The sequence below is a fragment of the Brachyistius frenatus genome, unplaced genomic scaffold, assembly GCF_029030835.1.
Source record: "Brachyistius frenatus isolate BFR_SWC_R1_liver_20210118 unplaced genomic scaffold, ASM2903083v1 Contig_221, whole genome shotgun sequence".
Lineage (NCBI taxonomy): Eukaryota > Metazoa > Chordata > Actinopteri > Embiotocidae > Brachyistius > Brachyistius frenatus.
In genome coordinates, this window is record NW_027210820.1 from 195001 (window position 1) to 221258 (window position 26258).

Here is a 26258-nt window from a genome sequence, read left to right on the forward strand (position 1 = left end):
TATATATATATATATATATATATATGTGTATATATATATATATATATATATATATATATATATATAGAAACCGGCTGCAACAACTTTTTGAGTTTACTCAACAACAGATAATGTGTTGTCAACTTGGGTTGAGATGTTTAACCAAAGTAATATCTTTACTTGGTCTAATTTAAGATTACTATTACGATCAACTCATGCTGAAGTTAAGAATACTTCAATTATTAAATATTGTATATAATAAACTTTGTGTTTAAGAAATTGATAAAAAATAACATTAACAGCACTTTAGTTTTTGTTGATAGAACCTTTTAACTTAAAATGTTTTGTTACTTCAACTTCACCCCTTCGTTGAGTTAACTCTAAAAAGCTTTGCAGCTGGTTGCCATATTTGTTTGAATTTTTCTCAACCTTTCTTTTCTTTTTTTTACAGTGTTTTAATCAGATAACTGAACTAAAGCAGAAGGACTCTGTCTGGCTCTCACTACTTATTGAAAATGTTGACATATGTTTAAAATGGGGGGGAAATAATATAATGAGCTCTTCCAAAAGGTCATTACAGTCTGTGAGCACATATAGCTCTCCATCCTAACGAGGCAGCGAAGGCTCGAGAAATAGCAAAGATCTGTGAGGATATTCCTCCCGAGTGACTGATTTACTTGGGAGTTAAGGTTCAAAATACCAGCAGCAAGTTCAGCAGCACAGAAGTTATGTACACAGTGTACACAGTTACTTTAATGGGTCATTGTATAGATTTTGGACCTTTAAATCCAGTTATGAGTCAGGAGGAGGACTCCTCAGACTGTAGGAACATCTGGATAATGTCTGAGGAGGCTCTGGAAGATACAAAACCTCAAAGAGATGAAGTGGTATAAAAACAGGCGAGAAATCTGTGTGCACGTTTGCTTAACCAGGCTTCTAGAAAATATTGCAATGGAAATGAAGGTGCTCCCCGAGCATCTTAGCCTGACAGCAGATGTCAGGATAACAGTGTTGGTATGTCACAGCACCACTTTGGTCCAGACTGGAATATCTCAACAACTGTTGGGTGACATTGCTTTCAGATTTCATGACGAAAGTTGATTTGGCTGTTTTTGGTGAAATGTCTTCATAACAGTTGGATGGATTGTCATGAAACTCGGTGGAATTTAAAGGTGTAGGCATCTATCAAACAGGTGGGTATACTAGTTTGGAGTGGCATTATGCAAAATGTAGGATTGATAGGTTTGGGAAATTGTATCACTGGAGATAAAAATTCAGATACTTCTATGCCCTCTGCTGCTTCAGTTTTAACTTTTTATGGGAAGTGTTCCAAAAGTATGAAAATGTTAAATTGCTGGGTCACCACCTAAAACCATCTTCAACCCTAAAATGCATGGGTGTTTTTCAAATACTAGAAAAACACATTCTATGGGGCAGATTAAGCCATATCAAAGTTATGTTGTTTGTATCCTTTTCAGAGCACAGCATTGATAACAAAACACAAAATATATGTTTTGTCTTTTGTTGAATTTAACAAAATGTTTTTTATAGATGTCAGAAAATTATATTTTTCTAAATGCATTAATATTTCTCAGTGCAGACTGACCATTTTCATGTTTATACTGCCTTATCTTGCACAGTAAAGGCCAGTTTATTCTCCACCTCCCCTGTAGAGATCTGAGGAAACGGTGTATCTATGGGGGTAAAAAGTGAGAGCTCCCTGTAGTTTTCCATGAAACAGGATTTTTACATGTTTTTTAGTCTGACAATAAGGAAACACAGAATTTAGCTACAACTTGCCAGCTGACCTCATTTTTTTCCCGAGCTGTGGCCACAGCAGCTGAACCGTAACATTTTCCAGCAGCATGTGCGCTGCTGAGAAATGTTCTGGCTTCACAAGTTGGAAATTTGTACTGGAATACTACTAGTATTAGAGGGTCGAGCTCCAGTGACTGGATAATATTTATCATCAGTTCTTACTGCTCCTGGGGAGCTGATTGGGTGTATTTTAACTTTAGCACCGTTCAGAGCTCAAATAGCTTCGTTATTTTACAGCTCTGGATCTGCTGGTACGACCCCTTTTCCCTAAAAAGTTGGGACACTGTGTAAAATGTAATTAAAAACAGAATGTGATGATTTGCAAATCCTTTAAACACACATTTAATTGCAAATAGACCAAAGACAACATGTTAAATGTTGAAACTGAGAAATCTGATTATTTTATAAATATATAAATATCTGCTCTTTTTGAATCTGTTGTCAGCAACACGTCTCTATAAAGTTGTTCCAGGATCATGTTCACCACTGAGCTGCATCACCTCTTATTTTAACAACACTCTGGAAACATTGGGGACCTGAGGAGACCAGTTTCTGAAGTTTTGAAAGTGAAATGTGGTCCCATTCTTGCCTGATAGAGGATTTCAGCTGCTCAACAGTTCAGGGTCTCCTTAGTTGTATTGTTCATGTCCTGATGCTCCAGATGTTTTCAATGATTGACAGGTGTGGACTGCAGGAGGTCTGTTTATCAACGGACTCTTCTACCAGAGAACCATGCTGTTGGAATACGTGCAGAATGTGGTTGGACGTTGTTCTGCTGAAATAAACAAGACCTTCCCTGAAAGAGACGTTGTCTGGATGGCAGCATATGTTGCTCCAAAACCTGAATATATCATTCAGCATTAATGCTTCCTTCCAGATGTTCAAGCTACCCATACCATGTGCACTAATGCATCCCTGTACCATCACAGCTTGATCTCTTCTCTAATTTCACACACAAGCATTCACAAAAATTTACAATTGGATGAAATTAAAGATTTAATAAAATAATATAAATGGAGACGTTTCCAATCGTCTGATGAGCACAAGGTCAGCAGTGTTGATGTGAAGCTTTTGTTTTGGTGAAGCCAAGAAAAAGCCCTCTAATCATCTCCACTGATGTTGATAGAAAACACTCAAGGCAACTCTCAAGGCAAACATCTAACAGCCATCCATCAGGGAGCCTTTTCTGCTCGTCCCAACGCAACGACTACAGGAGGAAAACAAGAGCATGTCCGCAGAGCAGCAAGCATCCGCCCACAGTGAGCATTTACTGGACAAGGCTGACCCCGAGCAGAATAACAACATCAGAGAGGAGATTAAAGCCACCGCAAAGTCAACAACACTCTCTTCTTACCGTAGAGAGAATCAAAGTGAGAAGTGTTTGAAAGAAGAGATGCTGAGCAGTTTAAAAGTCATCCTCCTGTTTTCTCGCTCTTTCTCAGCTGAGCATTAAAAGTGACTTCACTTCACTGTAACATGCATCTGTCTGAAACACACATGCCGAATGAAAGTCTGCAAAAGCAACATTCTGGTCAACTACTCTACTTTACCTCTTTCCAACAACGCTAAAACGCACCGAAGTTTGACGTCCAGTCCAAACACAGGCTGTCCCATAGCAGGCGAGGAGTCCCGCAGCAGACACCCTCCAGATGTGAGAGAGAAGTGGGAGAGGGAAAGTTAAGAGGAGGAAAGGCAGGCGAGGGTGAAGAGGAAGGGAGTGAGAAGGAGAGACAGCTCTGACCTGACAGGAAGCCAAAAACAGGAATTCTTTCCTTGTTTTTACTCGATTTTCACCCCAAGTATCTTTTTTTTTTCTCCTCAGAGAACTGCAGCTCCGCTTTCCATCTTAAATAAGTTTTTGTTGTGATTACTTTTGGTACATCTTCCTCTGGGTTCCACTAAATCATGCCTAAACACAGTTTGTTCTCGGGGAACACTGACTCTTAAACAGTGTACAGCACATTATTGAGAAGAGATGCTAAATAGCTATAAAAACCTTATCTGTGTCTCCATTTGTTCACAACAACTCGCTCTGAGATCACTTGCATTTGGAAGCAGACTGATGAGTCCAAAAATAAATTATAAAGTGGGAGAGTAGCTGCCAAGAAGGGGCGGCAGGATATGATCTAATGTCCCACGTGTTTCTGGATTGGATTTTTTTTTTCCCACCTTCCACTACAGACAAGTGTGTAGACATTTGGTATTATTATAATGAATTAGCACAATTTGCTAAACCTACATTTCATCACCAAAAAATATATATTTGCTTCAATGTTTTTACTTTAACATCTCATTTCTTCCTTCTGCTTCTGTTGAAAGACAGTTTGTGTGTTAGCAACTACACGCCTCAATTCTCATCTTTATGACAACAATTGTTTCTGGTCAACAGGGGCAACAAAAGAGAAATTAAATCCCCTGGTGGGACATCTGACAACTAATGATGTTACCGTGGCAACAGATCAGTAACAGGATTGGGTATAAAAAGATGATTTCAGAGAGGCGGAGTCTCTCAGTAGTGAAGATGGGGAGAGGTTCACCACTCTGAAAGACTGTGTTGGAAAATAGTGCAACAATCTAAGAATAATGTTCCTCAACGTAAAACTACAAAGAATTAGAGGATTTCATCGTCTACGGTTCATAATATCATTAAAAGATTCAGAGAATCTGGAGAAATCTCTGAACACAAGGGACAAGGATGGAAACCAATATTGGATGGTGGTGATCTTCGGGCCCTCAGGCAGCACTGCATTAAAAACACACTATTCTGGAGTGGAAATCACTGCATGGGCTCAGGAACACTTGTGAAAACCATCGTCTGTGAACACAGTTCATCGCTGCGTCCACAAATACTGTTCAAACTCTCCAAAGAAGAAACCAGATAGAAACATGATCCAGAAACACCGCTGCCTTCTCTGGACCGAGATCATTGAAGATGGACTGAGGTGAAGTGGAAAACTGTCCGGGGTTATGACAAATCAAAATTTGGAAATCATATATGTATATCTATTTTTTTTAAAGTTTAACATTTCAAGCTGGAGCAGCAGCCATGCACTGTAGACCAGAATGAGGAGAGTGATGAATACTTGGACTGAACTGGCTCTCTTGCAGTTCGGGTCGGTCTGATGTGGTTTTGGGAGTCTCACTGATCACATTCCTGCTGAGCTGCTGTTTTCAGGCTGAGCAATGGAGACAGGTCTGGGGCTGGAGCCTTGATTCCCTTCCTGAAACTGGAGTAAACACTCTGCTCCACACTCTTGTTATTACTCATCAGATTATTTGGCAGGCAGTTATCCTTTCAGAGGCGCTCTGGTCGCTGCGACAGGTTTTCAAGAAATTTCCACTGTTTCAGTGGAACATGCTCAGACAACGTTCTCAGATCAATGGTCTTACAACAGATCCATTGTATAACAGGCTGCAGGTTATGGTTCTTGTCATTCTCCAGGACACTGCACAGAGCAGCAGGGACCGTGTGTGTTGTTATAAAGATCAGTGAGGAATCTTGGCACCTCTGATCTGCATTAAGTAAAACCCTGATTACATAACTCTATTGTTGCCCCTGCAGTGCTGAAACACGGACCCTGTCAGAAACACTCAGTGTGATGTTGTGTTTATCAGTTACAGCTGGATACTTGCTGCTCTTTTTGCACACAGTCGAGGTACCATCTGCATTCTCATAAACTAATTTAATTATTTTACTTGTACGAAATATTTTCCAGTGAGTCCGTTAAAGGGCAGTGCTCATTTAAAAGTGTTCAACAAAACCACGTAAAGTCAACCAGAGTGTGTCTGGAATGTGTGCTGCTCTCAGTCATCACCATCAAACCCTCTTCATAATTCTAAAAGTGTGACATTCATTACATCACGTAACATTTATCACTGTAGCAAGGTTGGTGCTACCGGGGTCTCTCCTGGACACAGATGACACGCTCAGCCGTACTTTCATGTGTAAAATGCTTTTATTTGCCCGGCCCATACACCAATGTACTCGTGCAACCACTTCCTCCTCCTCCTCCTTCTCCCTGCTCCCTTTATAGGGGAGAGCTCATCAGTTCACATCCCGCTCAGCTGTACTCATCAGTCTGTATTCGGCTCAGTTGTGCTCATTACACCTGGCCGGCACCGTTCCCTGAACCACTCCTCTCACTCTCTACCCCCTGCAGCTGAGCTAACCACACCCCGCCACCACATACCCCCACTGCCCGACTTAGGCCCAGGAGCCATCCGGCCTAACCTACTCCCCCTCCCTCCCCTGAGAGCGGGAGAGGAAGTCGGCCACAGTCATCTGCGCCCCCGGCCTATGGATCACCTTGAAGTTAAAAGGCTGTGACGCCAGATACCACCGAGTGATCCGAGCGTTGGTATCCTTCATGTGGTGGAGCCACTGGAGCGGAGCGTGGTCCGAACAGAGGGTGAATGAGCGTCCCAGCAGGTAGTACCGCAGGGAGTCGACCGCCCACCCGATGGCCAGGCACTCCTTCTCCACTGTGCTGTACCTGGCCTCCCTCTCCGATAACTTCCGGCTGATGTACACAACAGGGCGGTCCACCCCCCGCAGCCCTCTGTTCGACGCATCAGTCTGCAGAGTAAAGGGGAGAGAGAAGTTAGGGGTGTGGAGAAGTGGTTCCCCACAGAGAGCCTGTTTTACCTTCTCAATCGCCCGCTGGCACTGCTCCGTCCACTGGACCGGATCCGAGGCACCTTTCTGGGTCAGGTCGGTCAAGGGGCTGGTCAGTTCCACGAAGCCCGGGATAAACCGTCTGTAATACCCCGCCAGCCCCAAAAACCGCCTCACCTCTTTTTAGCAGCAGTCTTGTCCACCTGAGGGCGCACCTGCCCACCGCCCAAGTGGTACCCCAGACACCGTACCTCCCTCTGTCCAACTGCACACTTCCCTGGGTTGGCAATGAGCCCAGCCTACCTCAGGGACTCCCGCTGCACATGCTCCGCCCAGGTGGTGCTGTGGATGATGACATCATCCAGGTAGGCAGCAGCATATGCAGCGTGCGGACGCAGCATCCAATTTTCCTCTTGTGTTCAGGTAGCCTGTAGGGTCGCGACCACACCGTCACGCCTGGAGACGTCTCAATGTTGTACACTATGAGGTTCCTGGCAGGAGGGAGAACACGTCAGCAAACTGCTTCTGCAACTGGGCAACGTCTGTTCTCTGGGTCCCGGAGAGATGGGCGTTGAAAGGGAGTGAGGCAGGATTGGTGGACTTTGGAACCTCTGGCCCCAGCTCCTCTCAGATACCACGGACACTAGAGAAACAGACTACGCCTCTCTCCATGCTTTTAAGAGGTTGAGGTGGTAGAGCTGTGTAGCTCCGCCCCTGTCAGACCGCACCACCTCATAGTCGACGTCCCTTACTCGCCGTGTGACCACAAAGGGCCCTTACCACTTGGCGAGGAGTTTTGAGCTGGAAGAAGGAAGCAATACAAGTACCTTTTCTCCCGGTGTGAATTGCCTCAGCTTGGCCCCTCTGTTGTACAGCCGTTGTTGACGTTCCTGGGCCTGGAGCAAATTCTCCCGTGACATCTGACCCGGTGTGTGGAGTTTTGCTCGCAGGTCCAGGACGTATTGAATTTCACTTTTGCTGGAGCTCGGACCTTCCTCCCAGTTTTCCTTAAGCAGGTCGAGCACCCCTCGTGGTTTTCTGCCAAACAGCAGTTCAAAGGGAGAAAATCCCATCGAGGCCTGGGGAACCTCCCGCACTGCAAACAACAGAGGATCAAACCATTTATCCCAATTACGTCCATCGTCGTGTATAAATTTACGAATCATGGACTTTAAAGTCTTATTCAGACGCTCCACAAGACCGTCAGTCTGTGGGTGATAAACACTGGTCCGAATAGACTTTATGCCCAGTAATCCATAAAGTTCTCTCAGTGTTCGTGACATGAACTGGGTGCCCTGGTTAGTCAGAATCTCTTTCGGGATTCCAACTCAGGAGATGACCTGAAACAGAGCCTGCGCAACACTCTTTGCCGAAATGCTGCGCAATGGCACTGTCTCGGGATATTGTGTTGCGTAATCCACCAGAACTAATACAAAGCGATATCCGCGAGCACTCCGGTGGAATGGCTCGATGAGGTCCATGCCAATACATTCAAATGGGACCTCCATCAAGGGTAGAGGATGTAAAGGCGCCTTCGGAATGGCCGGCTGGTTTACCAGCTGACACTCCGGGCAAGATGCACATCAGCAGCGCACATCCCCCCGGATAGTAAAACTTGGCCATTATCCAGTCCAGAGTTTTATCATATCCCATGTGGCCAGCCATCGGGTTATAGTGAGCCGCCTGGAAAATCATTTCCCGATGGTTTTTTGGCACCAACAACTGGGTGTTTTCTTGACCTGTTTGAGTGTAACGACTCACTCTATACAGTCTGTCCCTAATCAATGCGAAGTGCGGATATGACAGCGCTGCGTCAGGGCGCACCAGCTGATCATCAATTCTTATCACTTGGTCAAAGGCGAAGCGTAGAGTATTGTCCTGAGACTGCTCAAGTGGAAAATCCTCCATGGAGCGGAATTCGGGAACCAGTGGAGTCTCCACAGGAGTCTCCGCTGGTTCCCCCTCCCTCTGCAGCGTCGGACAACCTCGCGTCACCGCTGAGCGCAGCACACATCCCGCATGTCCCTGCCGGTCGTGAACGCACCCCCGTACACTGCCCCATTAATTTATGAAACCCGGGCCAATCTGTCCCCAAGATTAGGGGGTGCATAAGGCGGGAGCTAACCGCAGCCTTCACTTTATGTTTTTTCCCCCCATATCTAATTTCTACAGCCACCACCGGATAATCGTGAACATCCCCATGCACACACTTAATTCTTACCCACGATGCCTCCACCAATGCCCCGGGCCGAACCAGGCTCTGGTGGATCAGCGACTGCATGCAGCCCAAATCCACCATCGCCTGATGTGTACCCCCCTGGATCCTTACCGGAACGCGATACGTTGCTCCTGGACCGGGGGAGGGTGTTGGAGGGCCGGCAACCCGAACCGTCTGTCCCGCCTCCATTAACGGACACTCCCTCCAGCAGTGTCCGGGCCGCCCACACCTCCAACACTCTTGCCCTGGCGGTTGAGGAACCCCCTGCAGGTTGGGAAGTGTGCCGGGGCCGGCCGGAACCGTGGGATAGGTGAACCTGGGGGTTGTTAATGCCCGTGGAGCTGGCAGGGCCTGAGCCACCCCCGGTTGCTGGATCCTCCTCCGCGGCGCAGGAATCGGTCGGGCTGCAGCTGGCGGCCGACCGCCATCCCCCTGCCCGCTGGGATAAACCACGAGGTGGTCCTCAGCAAGGGTGATGGCGGCCTCTAGCATCGCCGGATGGTGGCAGCGGACACATGCCACTGTCCTGGCCAGCAGTCCCTCCGTGAACTGCTCCCCCACGATCTTGTCCACCATCACCGGCGCCCCTCCGGCGCTCTCCGGCTGCAGCCATCTAGTCGCCGAGTCCCTCATTCGCTGAGCGAAGGCGAATGGCCGGTCCCTGGGCCCCAGCCTAGACTCCCGGAAGCTCCTCCTGTGGTCCTCCGGGGACAGGCCCAGCCGGTCCATAATGACTCTTTTCATGTCCGTGTACTGTCGTCTGGACCCGGGAGGCAGCCTCAGAGCCGCTGTCTGCGCCTCCCGTCAGGAGAGGCAGGAGTCGCACCGCCCACTCCGCCGCCGGCCAGGCACACGCTTCCGCCATCAACTCGACCATGTCCATAAAGGCCTGTACGTCATCCGCCGGCGTCATCTTGTGCATGGCCACCCCGGTGAAGGAGATCGGTCCTGGAGCTGGTGGGGCCGCCGCCGGCCGGGCCGCTAGCTGTTCCCAGGCGCGAGTCTGTCGCTCGGCTTGGGCCTGCAACGCGTCCAGGAGCTGGCGGTTCACCTCCGCCTGATCGCACTGCATCACCGCGATCCCGCCCAGCATCTGCCCTAACACGACGATTGGCTGCATCGGCATTCCGCTCTGCTGTTCACCTGTGTCCATGCCACCACGTTGGGTGCCACTGTAGCAATGTTGGTGCTACCAGGGTCTCTCCTGGACACAGATGACACTCAGTCGTACGTTCAGGTGTAAAATGCTTTTATTTGCCCGGCCCATACACCAATGTACTCGTGCAACCACTTCCTCCTCCTCCTCCTTCTCCCTGCTCCCTTTATAGGGGAGAGCTCATCAGTCCACATCCTGCTCAGCTGTGCTCATCAGTTCATATTTGGCTCAGCTGTGCTCATTACACCTTCCGGCACCGTTCCCTGAACCACTCCTCCCACTCTCTACCCACTGCAGCTGAGCTAACCACACCCCGCCACCACAATCAGATATATTATAATCTTGGAGATCCTGTTTTCACTGCTTTGTTGCATGAAGAGAAACTTAATTAAGGCCCGAGCACCGAGCATCGGCGAAAGCCCTATTGTTTTTCGTAAAAATGTTCTTAGTCGTTCTTCTTAGTCGTTCTTCTTGGTCGTTCTTATTCTTACATAAAGTGATTTGCCTTTTTGGAGGCTTTATCATATTCAAAAACTCATGAAAGTGGATACACATTTGTAGAATTTCGTATTCTAGTGGAGTCGCGAGTGGGCGTGGCCAAATGGCTCGATAGCGCCCCCTAAAGAGATGCCCCGGCGGCCACATTTACCTAAATTCACAAAATCCGGTGGACACGTGTATCACACCTAGACGCACAAAAAAGTTACATTGCACCGTTACGTCAACTCGACAGGAAGTCCACCATTTTGAATTTAGTCGCCATTTTGGGCGATTCTGACACGTTGTACTTTGTCGAACTCCTCCGAGGGATTTGGTCCGACCGACTTGAATTTAGGTTCTATGGATAGAAAACATGTTTGGGATTAAAAGTTGTATAAATAATTCATTTTCATCGATGTGTGTGCCCGTAGCGTGGTGGCCATTTTGAGTGTCTCGCCATGAAACTACGAGTTGCTTTAAATCTTATGTACATGGACCAATCTTCTCCAAACATCACAGGTATGATAACAGCCCCACCCTGAAGACCCCTGTGGGGTAATATTTGCGCATAGTCATAGCGCCCCCTGTTGGCCACTGGAAATTACACTTTCATACTTTCACATTCTACGTCAAGCTGGTTGATCACATGAACGTAAAGTCGGGTCACAATAACATAAACATGTAGTTGATGATATACTGAGACATTCGTTCGACTTTGTCAATGGGCGTCGCCGTGACGATGCGGCAAAGTTGGATGTCTCGCCGTGACACAGGAAGTTGATGTTTAAGGTCAAAGGATGCTTGAAACCTCATGAAACGTGTCACATACATCTGGTGTGGTGAGACGATACATCTGATATGTGTTTTGCGAGTGGGCGTGGCCAAACGCCTCGCCACCGCCACCTGCTGGAGACAGGAAACGAGACAAAAATAGCAACCTTAAGCGGGGATACGCGGTCCCTCGCACGGTGCACGTCGGGGAGACGGCTTCGGGGAGGCGGCACGCGGGAGTGCGAGGGCCCGTACATCACTGCTTGCAGTTTTAATTTATTCATGTATTTTTAGTTTCTCCAGTGGATTGTTTTCTGCTTGTTCCAAAGAAACCCCTGGGTTTTTAAAAACATACAAAACAACATTTTGAAACAGATAAAGTCAGGATCCGTCTTTCCCTGTTTTCCCCGATCGTCTTTTTCTCGTGTGTCTGTCATTCCCTGTGTTTGTAGTGGTTCGTCATGTGCTCTGTGTTCTGGTCTGCGTCTGGAGGGTGTGGATACTTCCACTGCCCTCCAGACACCTCCTACCACCGCTCGCCTGTTCGGCTGGCGCAGCTGCGTCCAATTCCCCTAATCATTGCCTGGCAGTATATCAACCCCGGTCCTGCACTCCATCCTCGTCAGTCCGTTTCGTCAGCTCGCCTGGTACCACGCTGTAGCGCCTCATTGTAGGTAGTGATGGTGAGATGAAGCCTCATGAGGCATCGAACCACTTCAGCCAATTGGTTCGAGAAAGGGTTCATTACTCGAAGCTTCATGTACACACGAAACCACCTACTGGCCAAGTGTATAATCACAGGCAGCTGTATCTGAACCACATAATGTGATGCATTGAATTTTTGTGTCTGTTATGGCTGTTGGGAATGACTATGAATTACAAAAATGTATGACCAAATCATTTCTGTACATAAATTATCACATATGTGCATAATAAAATATCTTTTGAATGTATTCTGTGTGTGTAAATTTTCCCAAAATGGTAGTATCATATGATATGGCAGGTTGTGTAATCATGTTTTTCTGTCACTTTAGGAAAATGGCATGAGCTTAAGCAGGCAGAGGACAGTGGAAGTGCTTGTGGAACTAGGAAGAGGGGACTGAATATGCTTGTGTAACTTGGACAATGATGTACAGGACAGGGGACATTTTATTCATTTTTATTCAGAAATAACAGTTTCTCAACAGTTTTTGGTTTTGTGGATGTCCACATGTCAGAAGTAAGGCTAACAGCAGCCACCTTTTCCACTTTAGCCTTCTCCTTCTCCTTAGCTGACTCATACTTGGCCTCCACCATGGCCTTCAGAGCCTAAAGGAAAAAATATATAGTGCTGAACTGTGAGACACAATAAAGTACTCATTTGTTTCATGCATGCACCCATACATACCTGCCTTGTAGGGAGGACATAATTAGGATCCAGTTTGGACACAAATGCCCTGAATCCAACATCATCCACAATACTGAAGGGCTGTGTGTCCTTCACTATCATGGAGACGAGGGCTTCATCCAGCTCTTGTTTTCTGGTGGCTGGTTAAAAGAGAATAAATACAGTGTCTGTTATCTGTCTTTATTTGCACAATAAACAAAAGTGAACAGGGAAAAATTGTGATGGTGCATTTGTAATATTGTAATGACTTACCTTGGCTGGGTGAAGCTCCAGTTTCCTCCTTATTGTCATGCAAAGGAACGGTAACGCCTCAGCATGGATGAGGTGTTGTTATTGTACCCCAACTCCTTGGAGCACAATAAACACCTCACCTTTGAATAAAATAAGAGACTGTGAAAAATACAGTTCTTGATAAGCAAACCTAATGTGTCTGAAATAGAGTTAGATTTACCTTATTAGGAGTTATCAAATCAAAGTGTTCCCACGCAGGGGAAATCCTCCTCTTCCCAGCTGGCTCCATCTTATCACCTCCTTCTCTCCTCACTCCCCTAAATCTCCAAACTATCGCTCTCTCTCTCTCTCTCTCTCTCTAAACTCTCCAAACTATCCAAACTCTCAACTGACCTCAACTCTCCACCAACAACCCACATTTTGAATGGAGCCTGAGAGGTTTATATTGCTGTCAAACCTCCCGGCAACACCTGAACCACTTCCCGAAGCAGTCACGTGGTACAGCCGGCAGCGAGGCTTCTGACGTCATCATTTTTGGCTCCTCCCCTAAATGAAGCAAGCCTCGACACACGCTTCGAGGAAACGCCCCCTCCGTTACGCGACACACGCTTCGAAGCGTCGGCACACCTCGTAACATCACTAGTTGTAGGTTTGTTTCTCGTTGCTTTGCTTCTAGTTGTTGATCCAGTTCTGTTCTCTGCCTGCTGCAGTACTTACTATCGTGCCAGCCAGCCCACCTTCTTCCTGAAGACTTAACTGAGCCATTTGAACTCTGTAATCGCTCACCTGCATTGAGCTCCAAAGAACTGAACAGACAATACCACAACCTCATATTTTCAATCAAGCCCATTATTGTACAAGATCCTGCTGTGCATTGAGCACACTTTGAATACCAACACACAACAGATCACTATTTTCCAGGAAAGTACTTGTCTGTACAATCTGAATTGTTGCTGTGATAATAATGGGTGTAATGCAAGTGTTGTAGCATACTAAATGTTACTTAGCACTCCACTGATTTACTGTTGCATTTCCACAAAGTTGAAAGACTTGAGTATTTTAAAAAGAAGGGGTTTTTTTTGTGACTGTTGCAATCAAAATTGGATTTTATTTATTTATTTTTTCCCCCCACCCATCAAAGAAATATCTAGGTCTAATCATTTTTTTTCATTTTCTGAGTTTTCTGGGTATAAAGTTTCAAAAAAGTCCTAAAAGTGATGTAGCTTTACAAACAGACTCTGGCTGTGATGTAGAAAACGAGGGCTACAACTGCTGCTTTAAATGCTCTTAGAATAAATGCAATTGAACAAAGACTCAACTGGCAGCCTGAGTCTCATGATGACATCACATTTCCTATAAACCTGGTCACTTCCGGTTTTGCCGTTGTCTCCGGTCCACCTTCCTGCAGTTTGTTGTGATTAAAGGTAGACGAACCATCCTGGCTGTAAATGAGGAGTTTTTTGTGTTGATGAAGCAGGTTTTTGTTTGGGAAGATTTACTTTGTGCAGTAATGTCGTCAGCAGTTTCTACTCAAAACATTTATTTATTTCAGAGAAATTATTCAAATATTAAGAAGGTTGGATGGATTTGTGTTTATCATTGTGACCGTGGAGCGACTGTTGAGTCGCAGACTGTTGATCACTGCTTCTGTTTTCTTCACTGTGATTAGTCTAACCCTGCTCACATTAGTGAGCAGACCAATCAGAGACCAGTGTCTGTGATTCATTGCAATGATGTCAAAGTCAAGTGTTTTTATCTAAATGTAGTTGCAGTGGTGGTGGAGTTAATGTACGCAGTTAGATTATTCCCTCCACAGCGTACCTAGACCCATTCTGTATATTCAGGAAGTTAATTTGGGTCTGGACATACCCGACTAGATTATCACTGCAATGATAACAAAAAAAAACATGAATTCCTGTTTTTCATCCCTTCATTTACTGGGAATTTTTAAATTGAGTTCCTGAATTGAGCTGCAATGTTGTTTCACGTGCAGATCAGAATATTGAAGATCAAAATCCAGCATTTCTCATCATATCCGAGCGCTTCATTGCAGAATAAAGACATGAGACTGAAGTCACTATTGACCAATGAAATGAGCCCAGTGTGACTACACAGTCAGACCCAGAAAACTCCAGGAGCCGAGCCAAAGCTGCAGTGGAATCTGGGTCAGAGCTAGTTAACAGATTTGCCTTCCAGCCCGTCTCCTCCATGTTCAAAGGAAAAACTACAGCGTGGCAGTCTGGAAGCAAGTCGCTCCGGTGCTGGGAAAGCACGAGGTCCTCTAAGAGGTGAACAGAGACCAGGCCAGCCTGATAGGCACATCAAAGTACATCTGAACAGAGGGCTTTTATTTTGGAGGGTCACACCACTCGGACCTGAAAAGGGACCACTGAACCGTGCAGGAGGAAACTTTTACATCTTCCCTTTTTCCACTGAATGAACACTGAAGCTTTGCCAGCGTTTCCGTTTTAACAACCACAAACTCAACATAACTGTTTGATCATCAAGTTTTAGTTCACAGATAAACTGTTGAGTTTTTATGTCTGCAATAAGATTAGTGACGACTGCTTCATGAACACGGACTCAAGTCAAGACCACAAATTTATTTAGTAGAAATCTTTTAGAGTCATACAGAAATTACAACCCCGTGTTAGATCGGCGGTGGCCAGTCACTGGCAAAAAAAAACAACTTCATCTGAGACGAGGAGGCACTTCGACTGGTGTCCATGACATCAATCTGCTCAACATTTCCAGACATGATGCACTCAAAGAAAGATTTCATTTAGGTTGTTGAAAACTGGACTAGAACTGAATTAGTATCACAAAAAAGGAGCACCTGTCTCTACTCTATTGGACTGACAGAATGAGGACGACCTGCAGGCAGGGACTCCATTAGAGGATTAATTATCTGTCCATTGGTTCTTCAGTTAGGACGGCAAGGCTGCTGACTAATCCCCGGCCGCTCAGTGAGCTCACAGAGTGAAAGTGGTTCAGGACAGAGAGAAGACCTTTAACGTTGATCTGAAACCAGACCGTTAACGTCTCTGTGGTTTTACTCAGTGTTGAGTCAGCTCAGCCTTCTTCATCTACAGCTTGGCTTTTCCGGGTGTCAGCTGCAGGTTCTGGAGCTTCATGGCCAGGCCCATGTTCCCTGTGATCTTCAGCTTGCCCTGGAAGAATGCCTGATCAGAAAGTGGGAACAGAAAAAAATAACATTATCCAGACAGTTTGTAGTCTGAGGAGCGGTTGTGTCGGTGTTGGAGGGGAAGTGCACGCTGCTGGTTTTAAGAGTAACCACGACAGATTAACTCAACCCGGGGGAAAGTGGGCCAACAGCAACAACAGCTTATGAAATGTCAGGAAACTGCAGGGCACAAACACACTGGAGTGGCGAGATGGCTGTTGGACCGGAAGACTGAAGGTAAATCAGTCGATGGATGTAATTATTTAAGCACTTTAGAGGGAACAGGAATCTTTTAAATATTGGTTCTGTTCTCAGAAGGACCATGAAAGCTTTTCATGGAAGTTCATGACAGAAACAGACTAAATGAAACCATCTCTGCCTCCCTCATCGTTCTGAACTCCAGAAGAGCAGTTTGAACACCGTAGAGGGCTCAAACAATACGCAGTGTTTCCTGAACAGTCTTACTTTGGCGGGCCGCCCAGGTATAATGACAGATGTTAAGTATATTTGGCGATCCATTTCAGCCTTTTTTTATTTATTTTTTTATTTTTTTAACCTTCATAAGAAAACAATGCTATCAAAGCGATGGATTAACGAGTGGACGATCTCCCCTCCTCCCTCCACCTGTGTCGCTCCGCACCACGTCAGTGCAGCAGAGGTGGAGTTCCGCCCACAGTGACACACACAGAGATCAGAGGACAGAAACACAGCAGAGGTGGAGCTCCGCCCACAGTGAGACACACAGGGATCAGAGGACAGAAACACAGCAGAGGTGGAGCTCCGCCCACAGTGAGACACAGAGATCAGAGGACAGAAACACAGCAGAGGTGGAGCTCCGCCCACAGTGAGACACACAGAGATCAGAGGACAGAAACACAGCAGAGGTGGAGTTCCGCCCACAGTGACACACACAGAGATCAGAGGACAGAAACACAGCAGAGGTGGAGCTCCGCCCACAGTGAGACACAGAGATCAGAGGACAGAAACACAGCAGAGGTGGAGCTCCGCCCACAGTGACACACACAGAGATCAGAGGACAGAAACACAGCAGAGGTGGAGCTCCGCCCACAGTGAGACACAGAGATCAGAGGACAGAAACACAGCAGAGGTGGAGCTCCGCCCACAGTGAGAGACACAGAGATCAGAGGACAGAAACACAGCAGAGGTAGAGCTCCGCCCACAGTGAGACACAGAGATCAGAGGACAGAAACACAGCAGAGGTGGAGCTCCGCCCACAGTGAGACACAGAGATCAGAGGACAGAAACACAGCACACTCTCACGCTGAGCTGGAAACAAACAAACGGCTGCTCAGAAATTAGGGTTAATAACATAAATACAATATTTTCAGCTGGACCTCAACATAGGGGGCGGAGCTATAAAGAGTTTCTGTCAGTGAGTGAGAGATCAAAGTTACACAATACAAAATGAGTATCAGTTTGTTATTGTTCAGATAAGAGAAGGTGATTCAGCAGGTTTGGGTGGAGCTCAGTTATGTGAATAAATGTTCCTAAACATGAGGAGCTCTCGGAGGAAGAAAGGTTGGAGACTCCTGCTGTGAACTGATGAGCAGAGGAGTTTAATTTACATGACAGTCCTCTGGTACAAATAGCCTGGATGGGCTCCCATGATGCATTGCTTCTGCTCCGTATAATTCAGAGTTGGAAAACACTTTTGCACACAGAAGGAGAAAATGTTTATGCTTATGTTTCCTGCTGTGACAACAATATATTCAGAGTGTTTGGGGTTTGTTGCAGTCGATCATTTAATATCAATTTATTTTCTTACTAACAATTGAATTGAATTGAACAACAAATCCCATAATAAGATACAGTTGAAACCAGAAGTTTACATACACTGTGCAAAAAGACACAAAACACTTTTTTTCTCACTGTCTGAAGTTAAATCAGACTAAACCTCTCCTGTTTCAGGGCCGTTAGGATTACCATAATTATTTAACTTTTGCTAAATGTCACAATAATGAGAAAGAGAATATTTTAGAGAATTTGATATTACTTTCTTTGAGGTCAAAAGTTTACATACACCAAAAGTACTATGTCTTTAAACAACGTGGTCAAGCCCAGATGATGATGTCATGGCTTTTGAAGCTCCTGATAGGTTAACTGACACCATGTGAGTTAATTGAAGGCACACCTGGGGATGTATTTTAAGGCCACACCTCAAACACTCTGCTTCCTTGTTTGAAATCATGGGAAAGTCAAAAGAAATCAGCCAAGAAATCAGGGAGAGAATCATGGAGCTCCACAAGTCTGGTTCATCCTTGGGTGAAATTTCCAGATGCTTGAAGGCCACGTTCATCTGTGCAAACAATTATACACAAGTATAAACATGGGAATGTCCAGCCATCACACCGCTCAGGAAGGAGACGGGCTCTGTGTCCCAGAGATTAACGTGTTTTGGTCCGACATGTGCAAATCAACCCCAGAACAAAAGCTAAAGACCTTGTGAAGATGATGGCTGAAGCTGGTAAGAAAGTGTCATTATCCACAGTAAAACGAGTCCTGCACCGACATGGGCTGAAAGGCTACTCAGCAAGAAGGAAGCCATTACTCCTAAAGAAACATAAAAAAGCCAGATTACAGTTTGCAAAAAGACACCAAGACAAAGACCTTAACTTCTGGAGACATGTCCTGTGGTCTGATGAAACTAAAGTGGAGCTGTTTGGCCATGATGACCACCGTTACATTTGGAGGAAAAAGGGGGAAGCTTGTAGACCTGAAAACACCATCCCAACTGTGAAGCATGGAGGTGGCAGCATCATGTTGTGGGGCTGTTTTGCTGCAGCAGGAACTGGAGCTCTTCATAAAATAGACGGCATCATGAAGAAAGAACATTACCTGGAAATATTAAGGCAACATCTCAGGACATCAGCCAGGAAGCTAAAACTTGGGCGCAAATGGGTCTTCCAAATGGACAATGACCCGAAGCAGACTGCCAAAATAGTTAAAAAGTGGCTTGAGGACAACAAAGTCAATGTCTTGGAGTGGCCATCACAAAGCCCTGACCTGAATCCCATCGGAAATTTGTGGGCAGATCTGAAAAGGCGTGTGCGAGCGAGGCGGCCAACAAACCTGACTCAGTTCCACCAGTTCTGTCCGGAGGAATGGGCCAGAATTCCATCAGAGTACTGTAAGAAGCTTGTGGAAGGATACCCAGAACGTTTGACCCAAGTCATGCAGTTCAAAGGCAACGCTACTAAATACTAAGGAACTGGATGTAAACTTTTGACCTTGAAGAAAGTAATGAAAAATTCTCTAAAATATTCTCTTTCTCATTATTGTGACATTTAGCAAAAGTTAAATAATGTTGGTAATCCTAACGGCCCTGAAACAGGAGAGGTTTAGTCTGATTTAACTTCAGACAGTGAGAAAAAAAGTGTTTTGTGTCTTTTTGCACAGTGTATGTAAACTTCTGGTTTCAACTGTACGAACAGCCCATCTCACTGCTGTTGTACTTCCCTCAGCTTCATTTATAAAGGCAGCTCCATCTTTTAAAAAGCTTCAGTGATTTCCTGGTTTGTTTGCCCGAGTGAGGCTGAGGATGTCCTGTTTAATGTGTTGGTGCTGCAGACACATATTCAGCACATTCATGTTTCTGACCTGCTGAAACAGCTTTTACTGATCCATGCAAAGCTTAGCCCAGCTGCTCTTTTTTCTATCGGCTGGTTTTGGGGACATGAAACACCGTCTTCACGACAACAGAAATCCGTAAATTGTAGCTGCACAGCTGGATTCCTCACAGTAATACACTCATGGAGGTTTTCTGAGTTCATGATCCCGTTGTCTTTCTTCCTCAGAGGTCTCTTCTTCCATCTGATTTTCGCTCCTCGTAGTTGGACTCTGGTTCCATTAAATACGACCATCGTAGTATCGTCAGGTTTCCAATCAGATCGGTCAGATCCACTGCTGGCTCCTCCCCCAGCTCGTCCAAATATGGTCACTTCCTGCTCCAAACCGCTCCGAACTAGCAAAGATGGTGACGGACAGAATCTGAACTGGAGGATTCATAACGTTCACAAACCAACGATGACATCACTGATGGTTGATGACATCACTGATGGTTGATGACATCACTGATGGTTGATGACATCACTGATGGTTGCTGCTCGGTCATGAAGGAAGACGGCAGCCAGTTGGGCAACAGAGCTTCACGGTGTCATGTTTACAGACAGAATATTGGATCCTGAATCAGTTCCCTTTGTTTTCCGAGTCAGGTATGAGACAGTATCTCCGTTTTCTAGACAGGGTTATTTACTCTACACAGCAGAGCTGTTCATGATCATGAGTGTTCAGCGTTAGAGACACCCAGACACCATCCACATATCCTGTCAGAAGCAGATCCAGCTGGCTAATAATTCTCCTCCACCTGTTCAGTAGTGTGTGGTGACGTAGCCTTTCATGACCTGATGACAGAAGTAGTTTAATAAAAGAGAAATCTCCTCCAGGACTTGTATTCATGTTTGTCACAGATATTCTGTTTCACGTGAACCTGTAACTGAAGTGTTGCTTACGTCATCAATAAAGACATTTCATCATCAATACTACCAGACTATTTAAAAAAAAGATTTAGTATGTCCCGATACATAGTATGTTAAACATAGGATGCCAAAAGCACCAGGATGTTGTACTACATCAGGTGGTATTCTGCCGTCTGCGGGCCACCAAGCTGCTCTGGATGTTCTGACCCACAATCCCGGAGGAGAAGAAGAAAAGGCATTGGCCCAATCCCAACATCCACCCTCACAGACTTCCTTTGAATGGGTTGTGATCCCGGCCACTTCCTGTCTGTCCTTCACTTTGGTTCCTGTCTGGATGGTCTTTGGTGTTTATTTGCTGAATTCTCGCTGCTCAGAAGATGATCCTCCACGTCTTCTTCGAGTGGTGACACTTTCACACCTGCACTCGTTGTTTTTTGGGGTTCTTGAAGGATGTTTTCTGTCATTGGCTGCAGCTGTTCTCTGTGAACGAGCCATCAGAGACTTCTTCTGCTTCAGAACTCTGCAGCTCTTCATTTCTTCTGATCCGCTGCCTTCTGGCTCTGATTGACATCTCCCCGGTGAAATGGTAAGAGTGAAGTGAAAAACAGCCCTGAGAGCTGATTACAGAACCGCCGGGTTGAATACTCACAGTCTGTGGGTTCATCTTCCCTGTCATCAGGGCCAACAGATCTGTGTCCGACATGGCGATGGTGCAATCTGCTTTCTTCTCTGCAGGGCGGCGAGACGGACACGGTTAGTTCACAAATACAAACTTATAGCTTCTTTATTCACCGACTTGAAAGTATTAAAATGTACCAAGTGAAAAACAAAAGCGATGTAACTGTCTCATACATGGACACAGATAAAGCAGAAAAACAGTGCGTGCAGGCCTCGAACTTTAAACTGCATTTACGATGTGATTTGAGGACCAGGAAGCCTTCGGGTCGCTCACCTGTGTCGTTGTGAACGCAGCCTCTGCCGTTCTTTACGTCCACGAACCAGACGGCCTCCTGTCCATCCGGGCCGTCCTTCACTTTGAAGGCGAACACTCCTCCAATCTTTTTCACAAACTGCTCCCCTTCCTGTCAGACGCATTTTACACACAGTAGAAAAGGAAAGTGTACAACTTCATCCAATTCCTGCAAAGAGAGCAGAGATCTGAACAACCTTTATAGGAATGTGTTCCTGGCATCAAATTCAAAATAAACATTTCTCAGATTTAACGTTTAATATATGCCGTCTTATTTTTAAGTTAAATATGGGTTTATGTGATGTGCAAATCATCGCATTCTGTTTTTAATTTACATTTTACACAACGATTATGGAAACGGGGTCACATCTTAAAAACTGTTTTACAAATGTTTCACAAGGAAGATCACGACATCTGCTTGGAGGACAAGCACGATGTGTCCTGGTGACAAACAGGTTTGTTCACATGAAAAGCTAGAGAGGGAGGCGTAACGTTGTTGAAGTGAATACAGCGACGGACGAATGACAAAAGAAAGACAGAAAGCTGTTTCCATTATGAGCATCAATCTGCCTGACATTCGCTTCCCTCTCAACATTGAACTAATGTGGAAATACAAAAGTGGGACAACAGATCCTCTCAGATCAGATCAAGATAAGCTCCGCAGCTCAACTTTTAAGTCTATTTGTCAGATCATTTTCCTGACATACTGCACTAAACCAGGCCTCTTAGTTGGCCCCCCTGCTGATTTCCTCATTGATGACAAATCCCATTTATTACACGGACGGCCATGCAGAGAGCTGCAGAGGACGCTGGGTTATTAAGCAGCTACCTTTGTGTGACCTCATTCATATACGGAGGTTTAGAGCACAAACCATTTGTCTGATTGACTCAACATAAGCTCGATATTATTTTGTACTTTAAAATGAGAGTTGGGGGCTGAACTGTGTAGCCGCGTGACAAAGGCCAGAAAACACTGTGGAAGACAGAAGAAAAATAATATACTACAAATGAATTAAAACTATTGCATGTCCTTTTGAAAGACAGATTTGGTTTGTGTTATTTTGACATAAGTAAGTGGTGTTTATCACCTCCTGAAGCTTCTTGTTGATTTCCTGGAACACAGCATGAGCCTTGAAGCCCTCCAGTCCGTCGCTGGCGCTGGTGTTCACGGCTTCAATCCTTCACATGACGGAAGGCACACGCATGACAGGAAGACAGTCACGTCAGCAACGACAGGAAGAAGTACACAAACACTCACTTATTCATTCTGGATCTGCAGTTACTCTCTCATAGTCACCACAGCTCAGTGTTCACCTTTGTCGGTTTCATGCATAAAACTGTGATTCACCACGCTGTTGATGTTGAAGACTAAAGTCACCAGTTACTGCAGCACGCACAACCGGAGGTCACAAAACCAGCTGGAGAACAGTGAAATGAGGCGCTCTGGAGAAAGAATCCCCTCCGGCCCTTCTGAGGAGAGCTCACGAGTACGTCTGTACCGAGGTGTGTGGCTGGAGAGTGGATGAAACACTCCAGGGCTTTAATTTGAAACACAGGCTTTTAATTTGAAATGGACACAGGATGTCACAGCATGTGGTCAACTAATGGTGTAACTTTGATCCCTGACTCACTCGGTGACATCTGGTCCTGCTGTTCAATATCTGTTGCTCACCTGGTTTCAGTGCAGCTGTTTGATCTGATCTGAGTTTTTCATGTTTCAGTCACTCATCTAATCTGTGACACTTTCTTTTTTTCTCTTATAACATTCAATCTTTTATTTAATTACGTCGCTTAATCAACAGCAATCAATGTAATCTCTACATAAAGTCGTCTAAAACTCGTAAATCAAATCAACATTGTCATTTTATCTCAGAAAACGTGTCTGGTATGTAAAGGTGAGGTGATGATGCTCAGGGTCCAGCTGACCACACTGAGCCTGCACGTGTTGACCTGACATCAGGTCCGATCAGGTCCAGTCTACGGAGATCCGAGGCGGAGCAGCCGGTCACTGACAGGAGTCCGGTGTCCCCGTCCGAACCGGGCCGGTGCACCTGCCAACTGCACCGACCGGATCGTTGAACGGAAACCGTGTCACCGTGCAGGAGCACCGCAGCTTAGCACGCTAACCTTGTAAATATCCGCAGAGCTCGCGCAGCCGTTTGATTGACGTGTCACCTCTTAACGTAATGTTAATGTCGGAGGGTGAAAACGTGTCGCAGACAACCCTCGTGCCTGTTTTCAATGTGCTTACCTCGGTGTGTTTATTTCAGGCATTTCTGTACGCGTGAGGAGAAGCAGCTGTGTTCCGGGTTCCGGTGCGGCGGGCCTCTGACGGAGCGGCGCCTCCTTGTGTCTTTATCGGATCTTCAGACCCGATGGGTCGATGGCAGATAGTCCAGCGAGCCTGAACACTGCTGAACATCCGTCAGCACGAACCGGAAACATGTTCTTCCTCCATCTCATCACGCTCCAGAACTTTGAAAGATGTAGTTGAAATGGTTTATCGCGGTTCTGCGTCTTTCAGCCCGCTTATTGGAGCATACCGGACCATCACTGAGAGTTCATTCATCTTTCTGATGTTCAAAATAAAACCACAGTCCAAGTCTTCGGACCAGATTACAGGGCTTTTATTTCTGTTATATGTTCAGGAGCTGTCATATATCATATTTCTGTATCAGTTCAACAGGCGTTGATATGATATCTGCAACAGTGTTCTGTAAAATCTTCGTAAATGATGGAGACAAACATGTCATTGAGGGAGTTCTCACATAATGAGTTCTTCCTCTGCTGTGATTGACAGCAGAACATGTTGTAAAGCAGGATTTTATCATTGATCCCTGATTCTTCTCTTTCCAACAAATGCGTGGATCCTAAGATGTCCTCTAGCTGTCATTCAAAGAGGACAGCCGGGGACAAAGGTGACGTGTTGCACCAGGTGACCTGTCGCACCAGGTGACGTGTCGAATCAGGTGACGTGTTGCACCAGGTGACCTGTCGCACCAGGTGACGTGTCGAATCAGGTGACGTGTCGCATCAGGTGACGTGTCGCATCAGGTGACGTGTCGCATCAGGTGACGTTTTGCACCAGGTGACGTGTTGCACCAGGTGACGTGTCGAATCAGGTGACGTGTCGCATCAGGTGACGTGTCGCACCAGGTGACGTGTCGAATCAGGTGACGTTTTGCACCAGGTGACGTGTTGCACCAGGTGACGTGTCGAATCAGGTGACGTGTCGCATCAGGTGACGTGTCGCATCAGGTGACGTGTCGCATCAGGTGACGTGTCGCACCAGGTGACGTGTCGCATCAGGTGACGTGTCGAATCAGGTGACGTGTCGCACCAGGTGACGTGTCGCACCAGGTGACGTGTCGAATCAGGTGACGTGTCGCACCAGGTGACGTGTCGCACCAGGTGACGTGTCGCAACAGGTGACGTGTCACACCAGGTGACGTGTCGCATCAGGTGACATGTCGAATCAGGTGACGTGTTGCACCAGGTGACGTGTCGCACCAGGTGACGTGTTGAATCAGGTAACGTGTTGCATCAGGTGACGTGTCGAATCAGGTGACGTGTCGCACCAGGTGACGTGTCGCACCAGGTGACTGCATCAGGTGACGTGTTGAATCAGGTGACGTGTTGCACCAGGTGACGTGTCGCACCAGGTGACTGCATCAGGTGACGTGTCGCACCAGGTGACGTGTCGCACCAGGTGACGTGTCGCACCAGGTGACGTGTCACCAGGTGACTGCATCAGGTGACGTGTCGCACCAGGTGACTGCATCAGGTGACGTGTCGCACCAGGTGACGTGTCGCACCAGGTGATGTGCCGCACCAGGTGACTGCAGCAGGTGACCTGTCGCACCAGGTGGCTGCACCAGGTGACTGCACCAGGTGACGTGTCGCATCAGGTGACGTGTCGCACCAGGTGACGTGTCGCATCAGGTGACGTGTCGCACCAGGTGACGTGTCGCACCAGGTGACGTGTTGCACTCCCTCAGTAACGATGATCAACAGCCGCTCCATACAGATATGAGTTAAAGATACAGTGGCAGGTTCATGACTGCAGACAGGAATGCAGAATGCTTTTCGCTTTTTGAATATATCTGCAGATATATTCAGTAGATGTTCACAGAACCAGAGGAGGAAAACAAAGAGAGTAATGAGTCTCGTGAAAACTATCACCCTCATTTGTTCCAGAGAGCAGAGCAGGAAAGCCGGCTGAGTCAGTGGAGCAACTATCTTTACTGTGTGTTCATGATCTGGACTTTATGAAGAAAAAAGTGCACTAACGAAATCATAAGAGGCCACAGGACATCTGAACTCTTTCCCACTTCCATTGAAAAAGGAGAAATCTTCTAAAAGATGATCCTGAAGAGATTAGAACCAGGATCAGAACTGGATAGCTCACTCTGCCCAGCTGAGGAAACTCACTTCAAAATGATGAATGGCTTCTATCCTTGTAGAGTTCCTGAGAAGAAGATTTAACAATACAACAATATAACTGTATTTTTTGTGATTCTGATGTTGAAACTTTAGAACATTTGTTCTTTACACGTCATCATACCACATCCTTCTGAAAATCTTTTCAATCCTGGATAGATAAAAAGGACTCTGAATCATCCAAATTAATATTTAATGAGATATTTTTAAGTGCATTCCGCACTGGAGAGGATTTAGCAAATCAACATTTCTGTATATAATATTTGGTTATGATTTGCTGGTGGTCCAGTTCAGTGAGCAGCTCTGTTTTCTGCAGCTGTGACGTGTTTGATTTGACCTCAGACCACAAAGCCACTGACCAGGGAAACACTGCCCCCTGCTGGCCAGATGACCACCCAGCATCGCGGTGGGATGTGGACGGTGTTCAGGTTGTTGTTACTTACCCAGTATTTGTGATGATCAGGATTTAAAAACAATGCAGGCATAAGACCTGAAGGAAAACACGAAACAAAT

The 26258-nt window shown here is 46.1% G+C and overlaps 2 protein-coding genes across 3 annotated transcripts in view; both read right to left on the minus strand.

Annotated features, from left to right (window-relative positions):
• Positions 1–3506, minus strand: part of podn (podocan) — a 19278-nt gene extending 15772 nt beyond the window's left edge. Inside the window, exon 1 of one of the 2 annotated variants that reach the window (XM_069719700.1) lies at positions 3374–3506. The gene's annotated coding sequence lies outside the window, so the exon portion shown is untranslated. Of the gene's footprint in view, positions 1–3347 lie in introns of both variants that reach the window. The other variant, XM_069719699.1, reaches the window with a different exon arrangement.
• Positions 3507–15243: 11737 nt separating this feature from the next.
• scp2b (sterol carrier protein 2b) lies at positions 15244–23640 on the minus strand. The gene is made up of 5 exons (XM_069719708.1): positions 23557–23640; positions 22394–22484; positions 21288–21417; positions 20985–21064; positions 15244–15837 (listed from the first exon to the last, which is right to left on the minus strand). The coding sequence occupies exons 1-5, from the start codon at positions 23577–23579 to the stop codon at positions 15742–15744; spliced, it is 420 nt and encodes a 139-aa protein (XP_069575809.1). The 5' UTR covers positions 23580–23640; the 3' UTR covers positions 15244–15741.
• Between the last annotated feature and the right edge of the window lie 2618 nt (positions 23641–26258).